At 44.1% G+C, this 20,569-nt stretch overlaps 1 protein-coding gene across 2 annotated transcripts in view; it reads left to right on the top strand.

Moving 5' to 3' along the window:
• Positions 1-392: 392 nt before the first annotated feature.
• Positions 393-20,569, top strand: part of phf24 (PHD finger protein 24) — a 35,267-nt gene continuing 15,090 nt past the window's right edge. Inside the window, exons 1-3 of one of the 2 annotated variants that reach the window (XM_030436231.1) lie at positions 393-1,140; positions 12,794-13,221; positions 15,213-15,398. In XM_030436231.1, the coding sequence (XP_030292091.1) occupies positions 12,796-13,221; positions 15,213-15,398 (612 nt within the window). In that variant the 5' untranslated portion in view covers positions 393-1,140; positions 12,794-12,795. The remainder of the gene's footprint in view (positions 1,141-12,793; positions 13,222-15,212; positions 15,399-20,569) is intronic. The other variant, XM_030436232.1, reaches the window with a different exon arrangement.

Raw genomic sequence — 20,569 nt, 5'->3', positions numbered from 1 at the left:
TCAAATCAGCAATTATTTAATACTGCTGGATCCCATCCACCCACAGGGCACAGGCTGGAAGCAACTTAACCAAAAAACACATGAATCACACAATAGGAGGATTCTATACAATATTAGCTAGGCCATAATAGAACTTATATTTGTGATTACCAGTCCCCAAATTGAACCAAACTGGTTCGAAAATGAGAATTGTAATATTTATTTAAAGCATATTTTGCTTCCCCCCTCCCATATATTGTCCTCCCAGCAGTATGGTTAATCTGTGCTGTGCAGATGCAGCTCTGCATGCATGAGATGCCTCTGTGTCACACACGCATATGCTAAAATTCTCACTCCAGGCAACACTTGCTGCTGTGAACAGCCCCCCCCCCCTTTCTCTGATGCCAACATATGTGCCTCAAACGGGATTTAAACCTCGGAGCTGCACACACACCCGTTCTCAAAAACAGATCAGCGCTTGAAACAATTGGCTGCTGAGGAGGAGCGCACCTTCCACCGACGTCATGATCTTTGCTTGCAGGGTCCTGGTGGAGCCCCCTTGACCGAGCTATTAACCCTAAATGATCGCAGGGGGCTCTCGGCAGGAGAGAGGTGGAGGAGGACGTGGAGGTGGAGGTGGAGGGGGGGTGGCAGAGAGGATGTGGTGGTTATAAATCGGCGATTTAACTTCAGTGGCCGTCTGTGAGCGCACAAGGTCTCCTCTGCTGCCGGCGGGCTGCTGTAGTGAGGGAACAGCTCAGCAAGGAGGAGGAGGAGGAGAAGGAGGAGGAGTGTGGAGTGAGGAGAGAGAGAGAGAGAGACAGAGAGAGAGAGAGAGAGAGAGGGAAAGAGGGGGAAAAAAAGAAAAGATTTCAGCACTGGAGCTGTCCGCGCCTCCTGGAGAAGTCTCTATCTGCTGCCAAGCTCTGCCAAGCTGCTTCCGACTGTAAATTTTCTCCGAAAAGGGGGAGGGAAGGAATAATAAAAGTGCCATCCATCTCTGTGCGGAGCAGGACCAGGACCAGGAGCAGAGCCGGGACCGGGACCGGGGCGCGCACACACTTCCTTCGAGCTGAGTGTTGCCATGCTGGACGGCCGGGCTTGAGACAAGGGAAAGGACAAAGTCACCAGCAGACAGCAGCCTCTTCTTCACTCTCGACGGTGAGTCCTCACAGACAGCCGTTACATAACGAACTGTGCTGATCCACATTCTGTGTGTTTGACGGGACTCCTATAGGTGGATGCGCTGTGCTGAGCCTCACTCACAGATGCGTGTATGGGATGCATATTTAGGTCAGCCCGCACTTGTGGGGCGTGGATGGATGGATGGATGAAGGGATGGAGGGAGTTCTCAGAGCTCTCTCGCCTCAGCTCCCTGAAAATGTGTGACTTCTTTTGCGCTGTTATTACTGAGGGGGAACAAACTGTTGTGTGTGTGTGTGTTTTTTATTTTTTATTTTTTATTACAGGAAGTTGCATCAATGGGAGACCCTGTTACTAAAAAAAAAAAAAAAAAAAAAAAGGCATGGCTGGAGGGATTCAGGATTGATGCAGCAGACATACTCTGTCCACTCTCTCCACCTAGCACAGTCCCACAGGGGAGTGCTGCTGTCCATTAAGTCCCCCCACCTCCACCTTCTCTTTGTTTTTTCCAACTCCAACCCCCCCTCAAAAAAAAAGAAAACAAGCCGATTTCAGTGTCATCCTTGGAGAGAGTCCTGCTCCTCAGCCTGTGACAGATAGATTCCCCTGCACCCTGAGCTGCTCTGTGCTCCTTGTCAGACTCTCTCATGAGCATTTTTTGAGGCTGGCACAGCCTCTCCGCCTGGCAGCGCCTGAATGCCAACATGATGCCTCCAAACCTAACGATGCATTGAGATTTAAATTCCACCTCCATTCAGACACTTTTTCTCCTTTTTTTTTTTCCCTTTTTGTCTGCTCACAAGCTAAATTTGAACCCCCCCCCCGTATGCATTTGCTGAGCCCTGAGCTGTGCTGTGCTGCTTTTTGTAGGTTGTGCTCAGGCGATAAAATGCCAGAGGAGACAGTGGCATGTTTTTGTGCATATGGCAGCTTTTCCAGAAGGAAAAAAATAAGGGAAAATTTCACCAAACCACACTTGGTCTTCTGTGTTTGGGTGACTTGACTCTGTGTGTCCGAGTGCACGTACAATCTGCGCGCTTTAACCGGCTGCTAATGATTCCACTCACTCGCCATTACTAGGGATCAGGCTGAACTCGTTAGTGTAATTAGTTCCAGGTCTTTGCCTCCCTGGTCCGTGGGTGAGATCTTCGGCTAAAGGGGGATTCATTCCCATGAAAAGGCATGCTTTGTGGGGCTTCCATTCAAAAAATCTAACCCCCCCCCCCCCCCCTCCTCCTCTCTCTCTCCTAACCCTCCTCTTCCCCTGAAACAAGGACTGAAAAGGAGGGCTGGTTGGGATTCTAATCAGCACATGACAGTGACATCCAGCAGCTTTGGGAAGAGGACCATACAGTACACATGGCATGCGAGCGGAGCCAGATACAGATTAGCTTCCCTTTATTCGTTTTATGCAATAACATGTATGGACACATAACAGCGCGGCGGACGAAAGCGGGTCTTCTTCTGATCTGTTGTCTACTAGGGTGGAAAGTAACCAGAAGCGTCTGTTTTGTTTGCCATGTGAAGCACCGACACAAGGGGCTCCCAGAGGTGAAGTTAATGTCGCACAAGATGGTTAGAAAAGAAAAAAAAAAAAGAACTGATTATGTGACACCTTTTTAAAGGAGTTAATCCAAGTTAGCCGTTCTCTCGCGGAGCACTCAACACATTAGCCTCCACTCTGCGATGAAACCCGAGAGGGAAAAAACACAGATTAGCCGAATGATTGAGGAGTCACTTGACTTTTAAGGAGTCACAAACCAAAACGTCGAGAACGGAATGTTAACTTTAAGTGTTGACACGATAACACCCTGAGAACAGCAATCTCGCCTCCTAGAAAGTTCTTCGGGTTCCTCATTTTATTTTGTCTTCCTACTCGAATAGGCTTACACGCTGTAAAGCTCAAAAAACACATCAGTTTTTTCTCGTACTGTCCAATGCCGCAGCACTGTATCCCCCTCTGTCTGAAACGCTCCTGTCTCTTTAAGGCCCCTCCTCTTACAAAACCCAGTCTGCTCTGATTGGTTAGCTGACAAACGCCTGAGCAAACAACAGCGCGGCCATTCGAAATCAAGTCTTACGTGCCAAACTAGCTGCTAGACATAAAAGCAAATGAGCGACATGGTGATGTCAAGAAGTTGGGGAATTAAAGGCGGGGACTACTGACGAGGCGTTTAAGGCCCTTTAGGAGCAGCGAGAGAAGCTGCTGTGAGCTTTTTTAACTTTGGAGACAAAACACTTGCCGTTATCAGCCCCGACTGAAGGTGAAGTTACTTCAGCATGGCAGCCGGTCACATAAGCACGATGACCTTGTGCCACATCTTAAATCAATACCCTCCCCTCTTCTGTGTTTCTTTAGTGGCACCTGGCCAGCCAAATGCACCTACAATGACAACAGATCCGGTTCTATAAACTGCTCAACCTGAAAGAATCATATCTTTCAGCAAAACCACCGACTGTGAATCGACCAAGTTTTGACACTGATGCGTCTTCGTGCTGTTGGGCTATTTACCTCAGACTGATAAATAGCTGTAACATGAGCTCCAGTAAATCTCAGCAACATTCCCATGGTGACACTCGGGCAGCAGAGGACTGAATACTAATGTAGACCTTAAGGTGTCCCTGCTGGCCTTGATACACTGCTTCTGAAACCAGAGCCAAATCAAACTAAAGGTTCACTTCCTGTTTAGGCGTAATACACAGCTTCAGACGTCAAGTGGGAGGAGACTTTCGAAAATTTCACAGACGCGTCGATGAAGGAGTGTCAGTCCAGCGCGTCGGATGCCGCCGCTGTGGTGAGCTGATGTACTGGAGGGAGTGTGTTTTGGTAGTGTTCAGTTAATGAGTGGACTGTGGACGGTGTACAGAGGGATTACTCAGAGGAGCAGAGGAAGGCAAAAAAAAAACACAGGGATTTGAAGAGCACTTTGGTGCAACCTCCCTCAGAAATTATCAATATTTAATTAAACCTAGATGCTCCTGAGAGCTTCATCATCTGAGAGCTCGTCACACTCAATTGCCGACATGGAATCAAGAGCCCGAATGCATATGGAATCTAAAATGTTTTGCAGACAGATATACGAAAAATTACGTCGGAGAACATGGGAAAAAACGAAGGATTGACCTCTCCGGGAAGTGGTGTATGAATGAACTAAATTACAAACTCTCAATCTTCTCACAACAAAAAAAAGTGAGCGTCCTCCTTGAGAATATTCTGACGCACTGCAGCTCGACAGAATGACATTTTCTCCATCATATATGTCAGGTTCTGCCCCGAGGAGTGGCCCTGTTTTCTTTCCCTCGGTCCAGATCTTTTTTTATCCAGGGGCATTTAAATCATTCAGAGGGGTCCGGGAAAGAGAGCAGAGCAGCGGAGGCAGTTGCTCCTGCAGGAGCCCAGCGAGCTTCAAGCCTGAGGGAGTTTTATCCCATCCTCCTCAGCTTTCTATTGCCCTCAAATGTAATATGAAAGGTTGAATTTAGGTGACTGCTCAGCTTTAGTGGCATCACTTTTTATGAAACAATGGCCACTTGAAGGAACGTTTGCCATTCGTCACAGCTGGTGTCTGTTTTTTGTCGTTTTGGGCTGCGGTTTCTATCACGTCTGATAACATTGTGCTCAGCGGAGTAAAAACCGAGATCTGGTATCAGGCGAAATCACTTCGACCAAGTGGGATGGGTCAAGAAAAGAAGCCACACTGCACTGAACAAGACCAGATGATTAATCTGATTTCTATAGGTTTTACCAGTAGCAAACGTTAGCAGGCTACTATAGAACACACAAGGTAATACCTCAAATTTGAGGTCAGCAAAAGAGGCTAGCTGCTCACTTATTTAAATCATCTGAGTTTAAACGCACCGTGATGTCATCTGCTGGTCTACCGTGATGGAGCCCCAAGCGTGGCATTACGACCATCGGCAATCTAGATTTTCTGGAGGCGGATGTGACAATATTTGAAAGAGAGGGTGAAGCTTTGGGTTAGAATATCTTGATTTGGATCTGACTAACCCGAGGACACACTGAGGCAGCGACTTGCGAATTGCAAAGTAGACAAGCCCTAAGGCATACCCAGCTTTATCGTCTATTTCACTATAAGTGTGAGAATAACTGACAAAATGAACATCGTGCTTTGTTTAAGAAACTGTCGACTGACACCATAAATGCATTAAAAAAATGTTTAAGTAAGTAATAAATCAAATGAGATGTAGGATCATTTTCTCATAGGCTTACATACAATTGGACTACACTACTGAAAAAAACAGCAGTACTGGGATAAATAACTATAATGTATTTACTTTATTTCAAATTCTAATCCCTTACACTGGGAAAAAAACTTTCTACGAAGCATTTCCATTTGTCATGTTACAATGTCACGTGCATTTAAAACGCGTTAGATCATCTGACAGCTCATGTGTTTCTTGTCCCCTCAGGCGTGGGTATTTTTATCGTTGTCAGATCACTAACTTCGCTAATTCCACAATTATCGCCAAAGATAGAAAACTACAAGAATTAGACTCAAGTTCCAGTAAAGCGATTGATCCACATGAATATAATGTACCTCGTTGCCGCTCGTTAGCGTGCTGATGTATAGAAAGCAAAAAACCTCCATCGCCCATCATGAAGTGCACGCAGGTGTTCCGCTTCTCAAATATTCTTGTCAGTCAGGTAGAGAGGGTGAGAGCAGTTTGACAGGCTCGCCGGTCTAAAACGTTTGGATGTCTGACTTGCAAGTCAGCCAAGTGGCAGGTTACTCAAAGCTATCTAATACACTGAGATATCAAAGCCAGGCACTGACCCATTTGTGTCAGAATCGACTTGCGCACGGAGATAAGAATAAAACACCCCTTGTTTAAAATTCACAAGTTAACCTGAAAATGACAAGGTCGTCCGTGTGCTCGGAATTGCAGTCGCTTCACTTCCTGCTCTGTTTGAAGAATGCAAACCGTTGTTCCCTTGCTGCCTTTTTGATCGATCTATCTATCTATCTATCTATCTATCTATCTATCTATCTATCTATCTAGTATATGTTTGAGAGGCGATTTCGTCTAAGTGTTGTGTGCGCTTCACATCCAAAGGAGAATGGAATCTGCCCTATTTATTGCCCACATTGACAGCACTTAGTTGACTGTTATTGTTTCTTGCTTTCCTCTGGCTGACTTGTTCGTGAGGCCGTTTCACTTTGCCGGCCATTAAAGAACAATTATTTATTTATCTTTTACAGCTGATTATCTCTTTTAAAAAGGAGCGGTCCATTATCCTCGCTGCACAGTGATTGAGAGCCCAGCTGTGGTAGCAGGCGTTCAGCCCGTATATCAACCATACGATTATTTTAAGCCTTTGCCTTCAAGCGTGCAAAAAAGCTTGTTCCTTGTTGTTTCTTTCCTGTGGTTCATGTGAAAAGAGGCGGCAGTTTACAAGCTGGTCCTCGCAGGCATCTCTGGCATCTAAAGGCTGTCTCTGTCTAATGTCTGTGCCAGCGCTGCTCTGATCCGGAATGGGAAGGTCAGTTCAGTGGATAATTGCGTCCCCATGATAATGACTGTGCCATCCTGTATTGTGATCGCCACGCATCCTGTATTTATGCTGCGTCAATGAGCTGTTTGGGAGCTTCTGCAAAAAGATTTTTTTACATTATTCAAGTGGCTCAAACGACAGCAACGCTATTTTGTTACGCCATGCCACCAGCGTGGCTATAACGATGGCATTATCAGTCTGTCGGTCAGTACGACACTTGGGTCCTGATTGCTAATGTAGAGAATTGCAATGAAATGTTGACTGTGGTTCCTAAAGGACGAATCTTGCTCAGTTTGGCGAAATCCTGACTCAATGTAGCGCCATCACAAGGTTGTTTATGGTTTGGGGGCGAAAGGTTTTCACCAACTGTTGCGTGGATTGCCATTGAATTTGTGGATGCCTCCTTTTTCCTGGGTATAGTAGTTTCCTCTACATTCATTCAGGAGTGGTGGACCATCACAGTCAGAAAACTGCTGAACATTATAATCAGGATAACAACAAAGAGCAAAGAATCCCAAAAAAGCACAAGGCCAAGCGCGCTGAAGTACTGACCAAGACTTACCTGCTGCCACCACTGCACCATTATACACCAGAAGTGTTTTTTTCTTCTTCTATCTTACAACCCCTTGATCACGACCCCAAGAACAAGACTGAGACTAAGAAGATCCAATGGTTTTGATTAGGTGAATCTCCCATAAGTGGCCAGATACACTGCACACATGGAAAGGGACTGAGGCTGCACAGGCAGCTATGTACAACATTGTATGTCTGCATATAAGAACATGATCATACATAAACATGTAACGATAACTTTTTGCTTAAACTAGAAATAAACTTAGAAATGTTCAGCTTTAATGCATCGTTATTAGAGCCTGATCAATATATAGCGGTTGGCTGATATTATTGTCAGATCTTGGCCTCTCAGGATATATTGGTATTGGCATACAGTATATGCTGGCTGACATATGCTGACACAGAAACTTGTTTTTTAGAATATAATGTTAAAAAAGATGCTTTGAGTAACTTACAATCATTAAATTCCCAGTAAGTTACACAACTTGCATACACTGTTACATGTTGCGTGTGTATATCGGCTGGTGTATCGATACGAGTGCGCCTCTAATCATGATGAAGTGAACGTCGATTGCACAGTATGCCTAAGGAACAATCACACCATTGGCGCTCAGATTGGTTCTCCATACAGCTCGCTCTCAGTTTGCCAATTTGTCTGCAAAACCTCCCGGGAAAGTGAATAAAGTCGTGTTCTGACCTGCGTTTTTTGTTGCTACTCTGAGGAGGAAAAAAAAGCAATCTAGTTGTCTTGTCTGACAATAATTCTGAATGGAAATGCTGGTGGGGAGAAAGTTCTCTGTTTTTCTCTTTTGATAAAAAAACAATTATAAATTGGTGGGTGGCTGTCAGGTGAAGATACAGTACATGCCGCAATTATTGTAATGTTGGTGGTAAAATTCCCGCCCGGAACATTTGTTGCACCTAATCCTCCCCAGTCTGTCTCACACGGGCGACACTGCCAAATAGTATATTAAAAACTCAGCTGTGCGGTGCGCGTTTGGCAGATTAATGTTTAATCCGAATGTTTGGAAAGATATACTTTCCATAAGGAGATACTATTTCAGGTAGACGGACTTGGACTCTGTTGCCAGTGTCAGTTCCTGCGATGATCCGATCCTTTCCCTTTCATACGCAAAACTAATCCAAACTACTCCTGCATTAAAAGAATGGGACCGAACCGCTTTCAGCCTAATCTGTGGTAAAACCCACTGAGCTGATTGTCTTTCCTGCAGTTAGGATAAAAGTCTCAGTTGGTATTCCACAGGCGTGCTTATGTGTATTTTTAATCACTGTATTCTCGCCGTGTTGCTGTCATTTATTAGACTGCGGAAGGGGGTCCTTAGCGTGGAGGCTGACCTTTTTAAATGAAGTGGTCGTCCTTGAGGAAGGCAATCTGTCTGTCCAAGTTTTTTTTGCCACCGAGCACGGCTTCGCAGATATTCAGGAATCTTATGAAAGCAGTTTTTTTTCCAGTATATTTTTTCTGTTTCCTAACCATCGAGGGCATTTCACCGTCACCATGCTAAAATTTTCACTTGTCCGTCTAATTCGGAGCTCCCGTTTCATTCCTATTCTGAGCCGTGGAACAATGCAGTCCATTCGACACCGCACTCGAGTGATTTTCAGCCAGCATGTTGGCATTTAGAGTGCGCTCCACGTTGTCATTTTGTTGCCAAGTGTGGACGTGCAACACGCCCCGAAAAACGCGGTTAAACTTTGTCAGATGGGAGAGGGTTGATAACGCTGCAGGAGTGCTATGCTTTGGCTTACTCGACCTTTGACCTCCCTTTAGAGAGACTCCAGTCTAAATGCATGTTCAGTGCAGAAACCAATGAAGTATCGCTTCGCCTCTAGTTTCTCCAAATGAAAGGAAACAAGAACAAAGACGAGAAGTGGCTTTCAATTTTGATCCGTATTAACTGGTTTGTAGCTCCCTGAACTTTTTTGGGGGGGTTGTTTAAATGTCTGAAACCAGAGACAGTAGCGCCGTTGTTGAAGTCTGTGTGGTACAAATGAGTGTTGTTTCTCCCCCAGTCTATGAGGGATGAGTCCAGCCTGAGAACAGAAGGCAGGGCAGGCTATTAGAGTCTTAGCCAGGGAGGAAGGGAGAGCGGGGAATGACTCCCATTTCACTTCAGATAAATGCGATTGAATTTCACACGAGCACTTACGCCCAGCGTGGATGGATGGGATTGCATTTGAGAGGAAAGACACATATCCCATAAGTACCGTGTAATCAACTTGAGTCCATGACAGGCGCCTGTTAGCAATAATGGAATTCACGTTTGCGTCTCACTTGGGTGGAAAATGAGAACTATGTCAGTTTGTGCATCCGTCTTTTTTTTTTTTTCGAGTTAGGTTGGGTGCCACGTCCTACAGAATATGATTTCACTAGTACGGTAGTGGATTAGGGCCATTAAATAAAAAGAGTACTGACTAGAAATCTGAGAAAAAAAGTCTGAATTCTGACAAAAAATCTGAATTATGACAAAAAAGTCAGAACATTTCTTTCAAAGTGGTTCTAATTCTCTTCAAGTTCCTTACAAGAGCAGGATTTTCAGTTTTTTGCTGACTCCAGCAGAGGAAAGAGTGCCATAGTTTTCCCAAAACATCCTCTCAGTCAAAATGTCATAGCTTTTTATATCCATTTCAGTGTGAATCAATATACTTGAATCATTATTTATTGCCAAAGTAAAACAATAACTACAAAAGTAGCACTGACAAAATCAAATTGTCTCAGTGTCTCAAACGCTCAGCAGTCTGAAGGTGTTCGCTTTGATAACCAGCAAAAAAACTCATTTGAAAACCTGCAGGGAGAGCGAAGTTAATTTTCTCCTCGGGGATCGATAAAGTTGATCCCACCTTATCTTATCTCGAGTCACTTCATGTGGCGAGCAGTCGGAATTGAACAGAGCTGATGTCAGATATCCACGGCTGGCTGCACTCTGCAAGTTGTGGTGATTGATGATCTGTATGAGTTATTCTACTGTGGGATTAAAAAGGAGGCGCGTGTCTCACATGCACACGAGGTTGGCTCTCACGGGATTCTTTAAACTCGTAAAATCTGGCCTCCTGACTTAATTACGGAGGTTAATGAAGGCGGGGAAGCAGGTGATGTTTGCTGCCTGTGTGTTGAACAGGGTGACCTTTGGAGGAAGGTCGCAACCATAATGAATCCCTGAGCAATTAAGGCAATGCACTCGGTATAATGGATGGGAAAACACCTCACTCAGAGCAAAAAAAACAAAGCTCCTCGTGGGATTTACATAGCTGGGAAAAATAATCGGAAAATATAAAAATGTCGGACGCTACCAATAAAATGGAAGTGATTGAAGTCTTCTTTGCTGCTCGACAGTGGACAGTTTTTATCAAATGCAAACCTATATGCACGGCCAGGTACTTCTACAGCTAAGTTCGCCGCTTAACCCTATTAGCACCTGCTGCTAAGCCATAGCTTTTACAGGCTCACTGGATGTGTTTGCGAAAACACTTCCTGTGTTAAAACTAATAGGCTAACTGACTCACGAATGTGGTACACCTCTAATTAAGTGAAACGTTCATACTTAGCTAACATTGGTAACATGCTAGCTGGTGGGCTGACATATAGATAGCATACACTGTGGTTTATACGTCTTATAACCATTTTTTTAAACCTCGCTCCACAGCTGGCAAGCCAACCACCTCAATTATTTGTCACCGTGCATCATGGCTCCCGTGGTTGTCTCGATAATATTCCTCCATGCATGCGCATATAAACAGAAGAAGAAACTTGGCTTGTCTTCTATGGTTGCGACAATGAGGTGCATTTCCTTGCGTTGAACACTGGGGGCGTATGTCCATAAATACAAGCACAAACAAATACGAGGCGTAAATGTTTGTCAGTAATTTGGAGAGAAGCTTTGTCCCTTTATCCACAAGTCAGGACGATGATGACACATGACCTTCATTGATCTTAGGACTTACAGTTTGATTAGCAGCTATTTACTGGTGTTTTGAATGGCATCATTCATGTGATGAGTTGACACGAAAAGTCAAGATTGCTGCTGTATATGTACTGTATCGCCTACGGCAACATGGACCACCACTGTGAGGTTTTAATTGGGATTTGAAATCTCCAACAAGGTGTATATAAAGACAAGCAATACTTCTTTTTTTCAGCATGCTGCGAGTAGTGAGACCTACTCTCTTGGCCTGAGCCTCTGTAGTTGCCACTCGACTCCTGCAAAGACAAAGAAAAAATCTCAGGCAATCTCCACGTCGTCATGCAGAATGAACAGCCACAGGAGCAGATGGGCAGGGTTTATTAGTACTAAGGAGAGGCGTTCAGGGACGGTGCTGCGGATAGACAGACATTTGGGAGACTTGAAAGGTCTGTGCAGTGTGCACAGAAAGAGAAGACATGGAGCAACAGTGGGATAACGATGTGCAGTAGACAGTAAATGTTTTCGTACATGTTTCGATGATCTCATCTCTGTGTTTGACCTCAGAGTCGTCCTTACCATGTCTTCCTTTGTATACTTTTATATTTTGAACAAAAGAGTCTTACTCAGTCTGCGAATGTTTGATGTGATTACATATCTTTTTTGATAGGGGGTACTACTAAAAGACATCCATGCGCGTAGACAACTATGTATTATTCTACCATAGCTGTACATCCTAGATATCCTAGATACAAGATTAGTTGAAGGTCCTGAAAACCTGTTTTATCAATTATGCGCTGTGAGGGATATACTCCCACACACACACAACCGTTCTGCCGAGGAGCAGTTTGGATTCTGTCACGTGAGAGATTTCTGTTTCTGTGTCTTTCTCTGCTCAGTGGTTTAAAGACGGCGTAGCTCAGCTGGAGAATGGTGATGTCATGTACTCCCAGGCACCAATCACACTCTAGTGATATTTGATAGTCACAGACTGACAACAACAGTGGGCTTGTTTGCTTATGTTACCAGCGCTGTCCATGAAATCTGATCACACCACACCCACAAAGTCCTGATGAAGCACATTGTCTGACATGTTGAGCGCTTGTCTCTTAATAAATGATGCTCGGGGATGTTTTCTTTTCTTTTTCTTTTTCATTTTGCATTATTTGTTCAAGGAAACCTATCGTTTTGTTTTAACGAAGGGGCTTTGAAAGTGCAACATGGAAGACTTTTAGTTTAAAACATAAAAAACCCTATCATTATCAAGAGAGTCACAATAAATAACAGTGTGGACATTATATTTAAGATGTCTGTGTATTGTACTGCAGAGATATCTGTTGAAGTTTGCATGCTAACCAGCTAGCCACAGTAGAGGTCACAGTAAATATAACCAAATCTCCCACCCTGCTCAGAGCTCCCAGTCAGGGCAGAGTCAGCAAATACAACAGCTAGCTGTACTGCTAATTTAGCTAACTAGCTAACAGCAGCTATAGTTAGCAGCAGTTAGCGGTTACTCTGGTGATATGCTGACAGGCCAATTCTTACAATTTGCGGATTTCATCTTGGATAATAACTATACTGTTGTTAATCAAGGCTGTAATAAACTGTGAATAACATACTCACTATTTGTTCTCTGCTTCTTTCTTTTACTACCTGTCTGCAGCCATGGGAGTGCTCATGTCAAAGAAGCAGCAGGTGGAGAAGGTGCAGAAAGCCACAGCTGTCGTCTCTGCCTTCCAGGCGGGCGTTAAGGATCGCCAGGTTGTGGCCAAACAGGCAGAACCAGATGCAGAGGAGAGCGAGGGCCCTGCCAAACCATCCGCCAATGCTGAAGAGAAGACCACTGAGGAGGCTGAGCAAGAAGAGACGGACAATAGCGCAGGTCCGTCTACCTCCGCGCAGGCCTCGGCGTCAGCCAAGGATGAGTGCAAGGTCAACCAGGAGGCTTGGTCGAGGTTACGTGACGGGAAAGGAGTGGAGCCTGAAGACCTTGACAAGAGCCACCAACTCACGCCGCCAGCATTCGTGCGGCCCAAAAGGGAAGCTGACGATGACCAGCCTGTAGAGGTGGAGCTGGAAAAGAAAGAGCAGGTACCAATGGTGATAAGGTGGTGGCTAGTGACCTTGTGGTCATTGAGAATCCATGTCCAGGGTGTTATCTGAATGAGGAATGTGTAAAAATATCTCTAACTTTGACAAACACACTCTGTAAGTCCTAGGATTAAAGAGATGTCTCAGAGATGTCAGAGAATCTCCATGGCAACAGGAGCGTATTATCTCTTTTCCTCCAGCAAGTTGGGCATTATGATAAGGCAGATCAGCCAGGCTGTAAAGGGACTCTTAAGTGTTATCCAAACAGCCTTGTTGAAAGTGAGAAAGTAATAGTTAAATGTAGTTTTCTGCAAGGCTATTCATTCCCACACTAGCAGGGAGATGTGTTGCTGTTGCGCACGAGGACTCTTCACAGCGTGCATCTTGTGGGCGGGCTGCTTTAGCTGGCTCAGAGATGTGACCATATCCAGGGTGACGCTTGACAACAGGGGATGGAGTTCACAGGAGCACTGACACCATCAGGTTTGCTATTTTGCAAAGAGTAAACATTGCCTGGCAACTTGCTGTGCTGCCAAAACTACACTCAACAAGAGGTACAGAAATAAAAGCATCTACCTTGCAATTTTAACAGATACGTACTTGGCCATTTTGAAAGGTTAATGCAAATCATATCTAGACCAGAATGACTAAAGCAATATTATGGGTTTATGTTTCTGCCAGGCTGAGACTTTTGATGGTCGTGTTTATTTGGTATGGCAGTAAGTTGGCAATCTGTTAGCAACTCTTCCTTTAGTTTCTTATGTAAAGTATGGTGTATGGTTTTGTTCTCCTCGACATCCGTAGACATATTGTCACTTGATAATGTTAGGCTGATGACAGGCACTTGTACATCAACGTGTTGAGTTGAGGATTTGCCCACACTAACATTAAAGGAACAACATTTTAAAGGTGCAATGTGTTAGAATTTGTGTTTGAAACAATAACGGATCATCAGAATGCAAAGTAAAACAGCTCTGACATTATGTCCAAAACGTCTGAGTTTTCTGTTGCAGAGATATCGGTTGAAGCTAGCATGCTAACCAGTTGCCACTTTTTAAGATGATCCTCCTATAGTCACCAGCACCAACGCTTCCCCTGGTACTCCGAGCTCCCAGTCTGGGCATAGTCAGTGGATGCGACAGCTAGCAGCATGGCTAACAGAGCTTACCAGATAACGGTGACTGCAGTTAGCAGCAATTAGCTGTTACTCTATTGATATGCTACTCCCTGTTTGTCTGGAGTATGAATTTGACAGGTGGCCAATTCTTACTTATTGCGCCATTACTATGTTGTTCCCTGACCTTTAAAACTCTTTTCCCATTGTATGCAAGAAATATCAAAATCAGCTTGACACCCAATCAGCCCTATGACCTCTCTCCACTATAAATATATCAAGACTTTCACAAACTCATTTGATATGGGAATATAACAGAGGGAGCCTGTAGAGCCATTAGGTCACGTAAGGTGGGCCACAACCACAAGGTAAGCTTTGACTTAGGAGGTTTGACAAGGTCTCATCTGTTATGTGTCCACGGCCCCGTAGCCGGTGCGGCGGCACTGCAATAGAGACAAAAAAACCTCAGGGATGGAAACTGACAGTGTGTTGGCTCGGTTAACCAGTCAAGCGCTCTGCAGTCATTTTCCTTGGCCTGACAACTGAGTGTAATGGAGTCTGCAGGAACGCTGGAGAGGGGATGACAATGTACGCATGTTGGACAAGGGCACAGATATCAGTCTCCATGTCAAAGTCAAAACTACCTTAGTGATCTATCTCAGGCCTTGAGCAAAGAACACAACACAAACTACTATTACATTCTAAAACCAAGCTCCTACCACTGATGGACTGATGCCTCATTCTCAGCTCACCTCAGAGCTTCGATGGACAGGAGGTGAAGCAGCGTTTGTAATCCTCTGTCCGCCGAATCAAATGATCGATCAAATTGACAATAAAGATCTTTTGACTCACAAGCTCTTTTTTCTTTTAACCCCAGCCCACGGGTGATGAGATGTGCGACGTGTGCGAGGTGTGGACCGCCGACGACCTGTACCCCTGCCGGATCTGCACGCGGGTGTTCCACGACGGCTGCCTGAGGGAGCTGGGCTACCTGCGTGCCGAGGCCCTGCAGGAGATGAGAGATACAGCCCACACCGTTACTGGCTGGAGCTGCTACTATTGTGTAAGTCTGGACAGCTCACTCCCACCATCTCCTGCTGGACAACAAACATGTAGGTTTCATAAATGTCAAAGCAAAAATAGGCCTTTGTACCAGAAAATAGTCACCATGTGTCTCTTTTCTCTCGATTCAAATGTTTTCCGTCACCATTTTATCCCCTTTCTCACTCAAGACAGGCAGGAAAATCCAAGTCAGTGGGTGGTTGGGGTTTTTGGATGGTTCATACACAGGACTTCTTCCCCTTACTTATGTAATTATGTTACATAACATAATAATGTACATTTCTTAATTCAACTCAACTGTTCCTAAATCAATCCAAGCAGTTTTGGTTCCTAAACCTTACCAAGCAACAATCATTTCACAATGTTAGTAAAAGTCCAGAAGTCATAATATGTGAAATGTTTGACCTAAATGTCTGAATGTTGCGTTATTGTTAGTTTCTCCATGAAACCCTTCCAATGCACAGCTGATGATGTTGGGGTAAGTAGAGCATCTACCTTGCTCAGAGCATTTGTTTACTCCATGTAACCAAGATCAGCAGCAAGCCTTATTGTACTTCGCCCTGCTACTTTAGAGCAGTATAAATAAAGCAGCTTCTTGAGTGGATCCAAATGAAACATTTAGCATTTGGCATCGTGACTGGGTGACTGCGAGGACATCTGCACGCTTCAGAGAAGAGTTACTGCGTCAACTGACTGCTAAGATAGTCCTCAATCTACCAGTTTAAAGATTTAATTGTCATGCTTTTAATTCATAAACAATATAAAAATAAATTGTGAGCAATTTCTTAAATGGTAGCTTAGCTTAACTTGTTTCTTATATGAACAGAATCAGATAACAAGTCCTACCTGGGTTCTTTTTGTTAAACTAGTCAATAGGAGTCAACTTGTATGTGTTTACCAAGATGTAACACTGATCGTGGCATTCAAAAGTTGCAATATAATTGTGACGGCCAACCGTACAGTTATAGTAGTACAGTATAGTAACTTCTGTTAATCACATCTGACAAAGTTTTGACATCTCACTGACAACACCTAATGACGACGCTTTAAATTAGCCATGCAGCTAGCTGTCCGGACATACAGCAGCCGTACAACAGTCAGCAGTCCTTTCCTTCAGAGCACACATTTTGACGGAGCACAGGTAGAGGTAATTTTGCTAACGATGGCTCTATGTCCTTTAAATGTCTGGGTGTTAGAGACACTAATTGGCTCCCGCTGACTGAGTGAGTTGCCAGCGACAGTTGTCATAGCAGCAAATTAACTGTTGCTGCCTGAAACTTCCACCTGCTACAGCTTATAGACTGTTACAGACTGTTCCGCAAGTTATAATTAAAACGGGGGGCTGTCGCAATGTGAAAATTACACTCTTTCAAACTGTAATTGTCTTTTTAATGCGCGAGAAAATTGCTGGAAAATGGACCATCCGTGTTGTGTGGTAAACACTGCGTACGAGCCGCCGTTCAAACGAAGCGAGGCGGAAAATGCTGGGAGAGTTTTTTCTGCTTTTTTTTTTTTTTTCCTTTCAAAATAATAAAACAAACTCCCAGCCTCTCATCAGGCATTCGAGGTGAAAAAATACCAGAGCCAATGACTCTCTGGTGATCACCGCCCCGGTTAGAGGCATAATGCAATCAGTTTTAATCGAGCCATAAACAGCTGAAGAGTGTTTTCGCTGGAGGAGCTTTCAGAGTGAAGTGTGTGTGTGTGTGTGTGTGTGTGTGTGTGTGTGTGTGTGTGGGGGGGGGGGGGGGGGGCTTCGCTGTCTTTCGGCAGCCCCCGACGATGAAAAAGCGTTTGCCAAAGTTGTGTTTAGAGGGGGATGTTTTCACACAATCCGAGGGAGGACACTGAAAGGTCCTCTTTCTTTGGCTTGCCGGTGTGTGTGTGTGTGGGTGTGTGTGTGTGTGTGTGTGTGCGTGTGTGTGTTTGTGAATGGGGGCGGAATGAGACAATACAATGAGGGAGACAGAGAGAGGAAGAGGGAGAGGGAGAAATGTTTTTATTTAAATCGTGAATACTAGTCTTGATAGTGAAAGAGAGCAGCTTTTTTTTTTTTTTTTTTTCTTTTTCCGGCCAGCACGCGTCACTCAGCTGTTACAAATCCCCCCTTCTGTCGCATCTGACATTTCATTTCGCACAGGCGCTGGAGACCGGCTGCTGGCAGATGGACTCAGTTTTTCTTCTTGAAAGTGGATTTACAGTCAGCCTTCAAAGTGGGACTGCTGCATGTATGGCCCAGTGGTAGCCAATCAAACTCAGGAGGGGGGGATTCATGAACACGGGTGACCCCTCTCAACAAAACTCACTTCCTTTTAATGCCCGGTGCTGGATTCTGGGGTTGTGCTCTCGTCAAGTAGGACGTTGTAAAAGAGTGTTAAAGAGCGCATTTATAGCAGGATGTGTAAATGGCACGGACATTTTGAGTGGTTTATGTCCACCTTGATGAATAAGAGAGTCCAACATTCACTCTCCTCTTCACTCTGGTCTGTCTCCGTCAACTCCTGAGAAAAGCATCTTTAGCTACAGGATGTTACTGTGAAACTGGTGTGTCCGAGCTTATCAGGGCATAATCAATGAAAGCATGCGCTTCTGCTGCAGCTGGGAATGAGGATAATGAGAGTGGAGTTAGCGAAAAAGGAAAAAAAAAAAGTGACTCAAATGCTCCACAGACGCAAGGAAAGGCAAGGTTGGGTTGCTAATTCTCTTATTTCATGACCTAGTTTCTCATCACGCCCAGCCATCTGATTCATCGATGACGTCGGCGTATTGATTTGTGCGACTTTGATGTGAACGAGAAGAATATTTCTGCTCCGGCGCCGAGGCTACATTTGGAATATTTAAAGCCGCTTGAACGCGTAATCAATGCTGTCGTGTTTCTGAACAAGACACTCACAAAGAACTATTTATGCAAGCTGCCAGAATAAGATAAGAATGCGTTGTTATTATTACACTTCCTCCCTCCTGGGGCCTTTTTTTTTTATCCTTAAGAAGCTATTTTCCAGATGCTGTCATGAGGTGTTGCGTAAATCCTTAAATCACTTTCAGGGTTACACATTTTTGACACAACCATATAATAATAGCAGCGAGTAACGCTCAGTGAACATAGCGACACAAGAAATCTGAGATGGACAGAAGCGGCGCCTAATTAAGGCTTACATTGATGTGTTGAATTTTGTGACGTGACAACTCCGCGCTTATAGTGTCTATAAATTGTCTAAAAATTTGCATAATTGCAGTTCCAGTTCCCTTGACTTAAAGTAGTTAAAGTGTTAATGCCCATTAATGTTAATGTCTTCAGACAAGTGGCTAAAAGAGACTAAAGAGGATGTTGAGCACATTAAACATCATCACACCAAACTCGTGGACTCATCTACTCACTATTTGGTCTTTTCAGGCAGAATTAAGTCGCACATACTCTTCTAACTCTAACTTTCCGACTTAAAGACAATTTATAGTGAGTATAGTACCTTGTAGTGGTGGGGCAACAAAGTCATATGACTGCATTGAAGTTTGTTTATAGCCTAACGTTAGCTTTCTACCTCTGGCGACTTCAAAAATCCTAAATGTAGTTCCAATTTGTGAAGATTATCCTGCTGAGCAAATTGTGTAAGGTTCATGAACTTGTGTTCACCCCAGAGCTTCAAAGTCCAATAGAATGATCCCCGGAGGAACCACGGCAACGCTAGCTTCCAGTTTAACCTTCAAAATAAGACAGCGCTCCATGAAATCTATGAAAATGTTGTCTTAATTTTGGCTTAACTGGTTCTATCGCCACTGACAATCTGGAAATCTTGTTAAAGATATCTGTTTTAATTTGACCTCAATTTGTCCCGATGTCTTGTCAGAATTATGCGGTTTTATTGCCACTGACACGGCTGGAAAATGTCCTAGTGTCTTGTAAAAACTATCCAGTGGTTCCATGGTACTAACAAATGTTCAAATGCCATCTAGAACAGTCGTCTCTGACGTGGCAGCAGCAATGTCCCCTCCACATCCAGACATGAAAGTCAAGTTATATACATATATCTGAGGTACCCTGGTTCTGTTCCTAGTGCTATATTTTGCTCTGAGGAGGCCGGCCTTTTCTTAAACTGTATCTGTGTTTTTGGTGGCCTTGATAAAGTGCAGACAGCAGCGACCAGAGGACGAGTACAAACCATGTGGAAGAAAGCATGAAGCGTTTTGTCAGTGTGACAGCGTCGGCCCTGTGTGGCCATAGCTCTCACTCAGCCAAGCCACTTCCTACTAACAGTTCCACTCTGTTATAATGACATATATCAACATTTTAACAAGGACACAGCGTCCCAGACTGTATCCTCATTCTGTTTTTTTTGGAGTGCTGCAGACCGGACGTGAGTCTGTTATCTTGGTTCAGTGTTTCACTCTTTTTCACCTTGAAAGGAAACTCATGAGCGAGTTTCTTCATATGAGTGAGGTCCCTGTATCATTTTACCCACCGAGCTAAACATATCCAAAAGACGGCAAAAGAGCTTATTCACACAGCAGCCATTTTCCTCCGGTGTACCGCTCCGAATGGGAAAATTATGGGATTTTGTAATGCTGCTGTGTTCTAGGTTGCAAGTCGTTTTTAAACGTAAGTATCAGCAACTGAAAAATATGATGGATTAGGAAAGTTTGGAGGCACATTGGAACCTATATTTTGCTGTAAAACAACTTATTTAATTACCTGTTAGCCACTGTTAGCATTCAACCCCCTCCTAGCTGACATTACCATTTGATTACAGCTCATGTGGTTCACTTCCAGGTTTACACGAATGTCTCCAACGTGTGTGCTGACACTTCTGAATAAATGTACATCTTTCCTAATCACATCATGTAACACTATCAAACGATAAGGTTAGAATATGGTTGAATGTTAACGTTAGCTGTTGTCTAACGGAAGCTAATCGGTTGGTGAACCTGTTTTACCTTGAATTATGGTCCAGTATCCCTCCGGGTTAAACTATCTGTTGTCTTTACAGTTGCTAATCAATCAATCAATCAATCAATCAATCAATCAATCAAGATGTGTTAGATTTCCTACGCTTATACGACTGGCGCTATGCGTTTTGAGGTCCTTGATGAGCCTGATGTCAGAGGAAAATGGCCGCTGTGTGATTATGGTCTATTAAGCTTCTTTGTCGAACATTCAAAATTCATCCACTGAGGAAC

The sequence above is a fragment of the Sparus aurata genome, chromosome 12 (assembly GCF_900880675.1).
Source record: "Sparus aurata chromosome 12, fSpaAur1.1, whole genome shotgun sequence".
Taxonomy (NCBI): Eukaryota; Metazoa; Chordata; class Actinopteri; order Spariformes; family Sparidae; genus Sparus; species Sparus aurata.
This window is presented reverse-complemented; position numbering and strand designations above follow the sequence as displayed.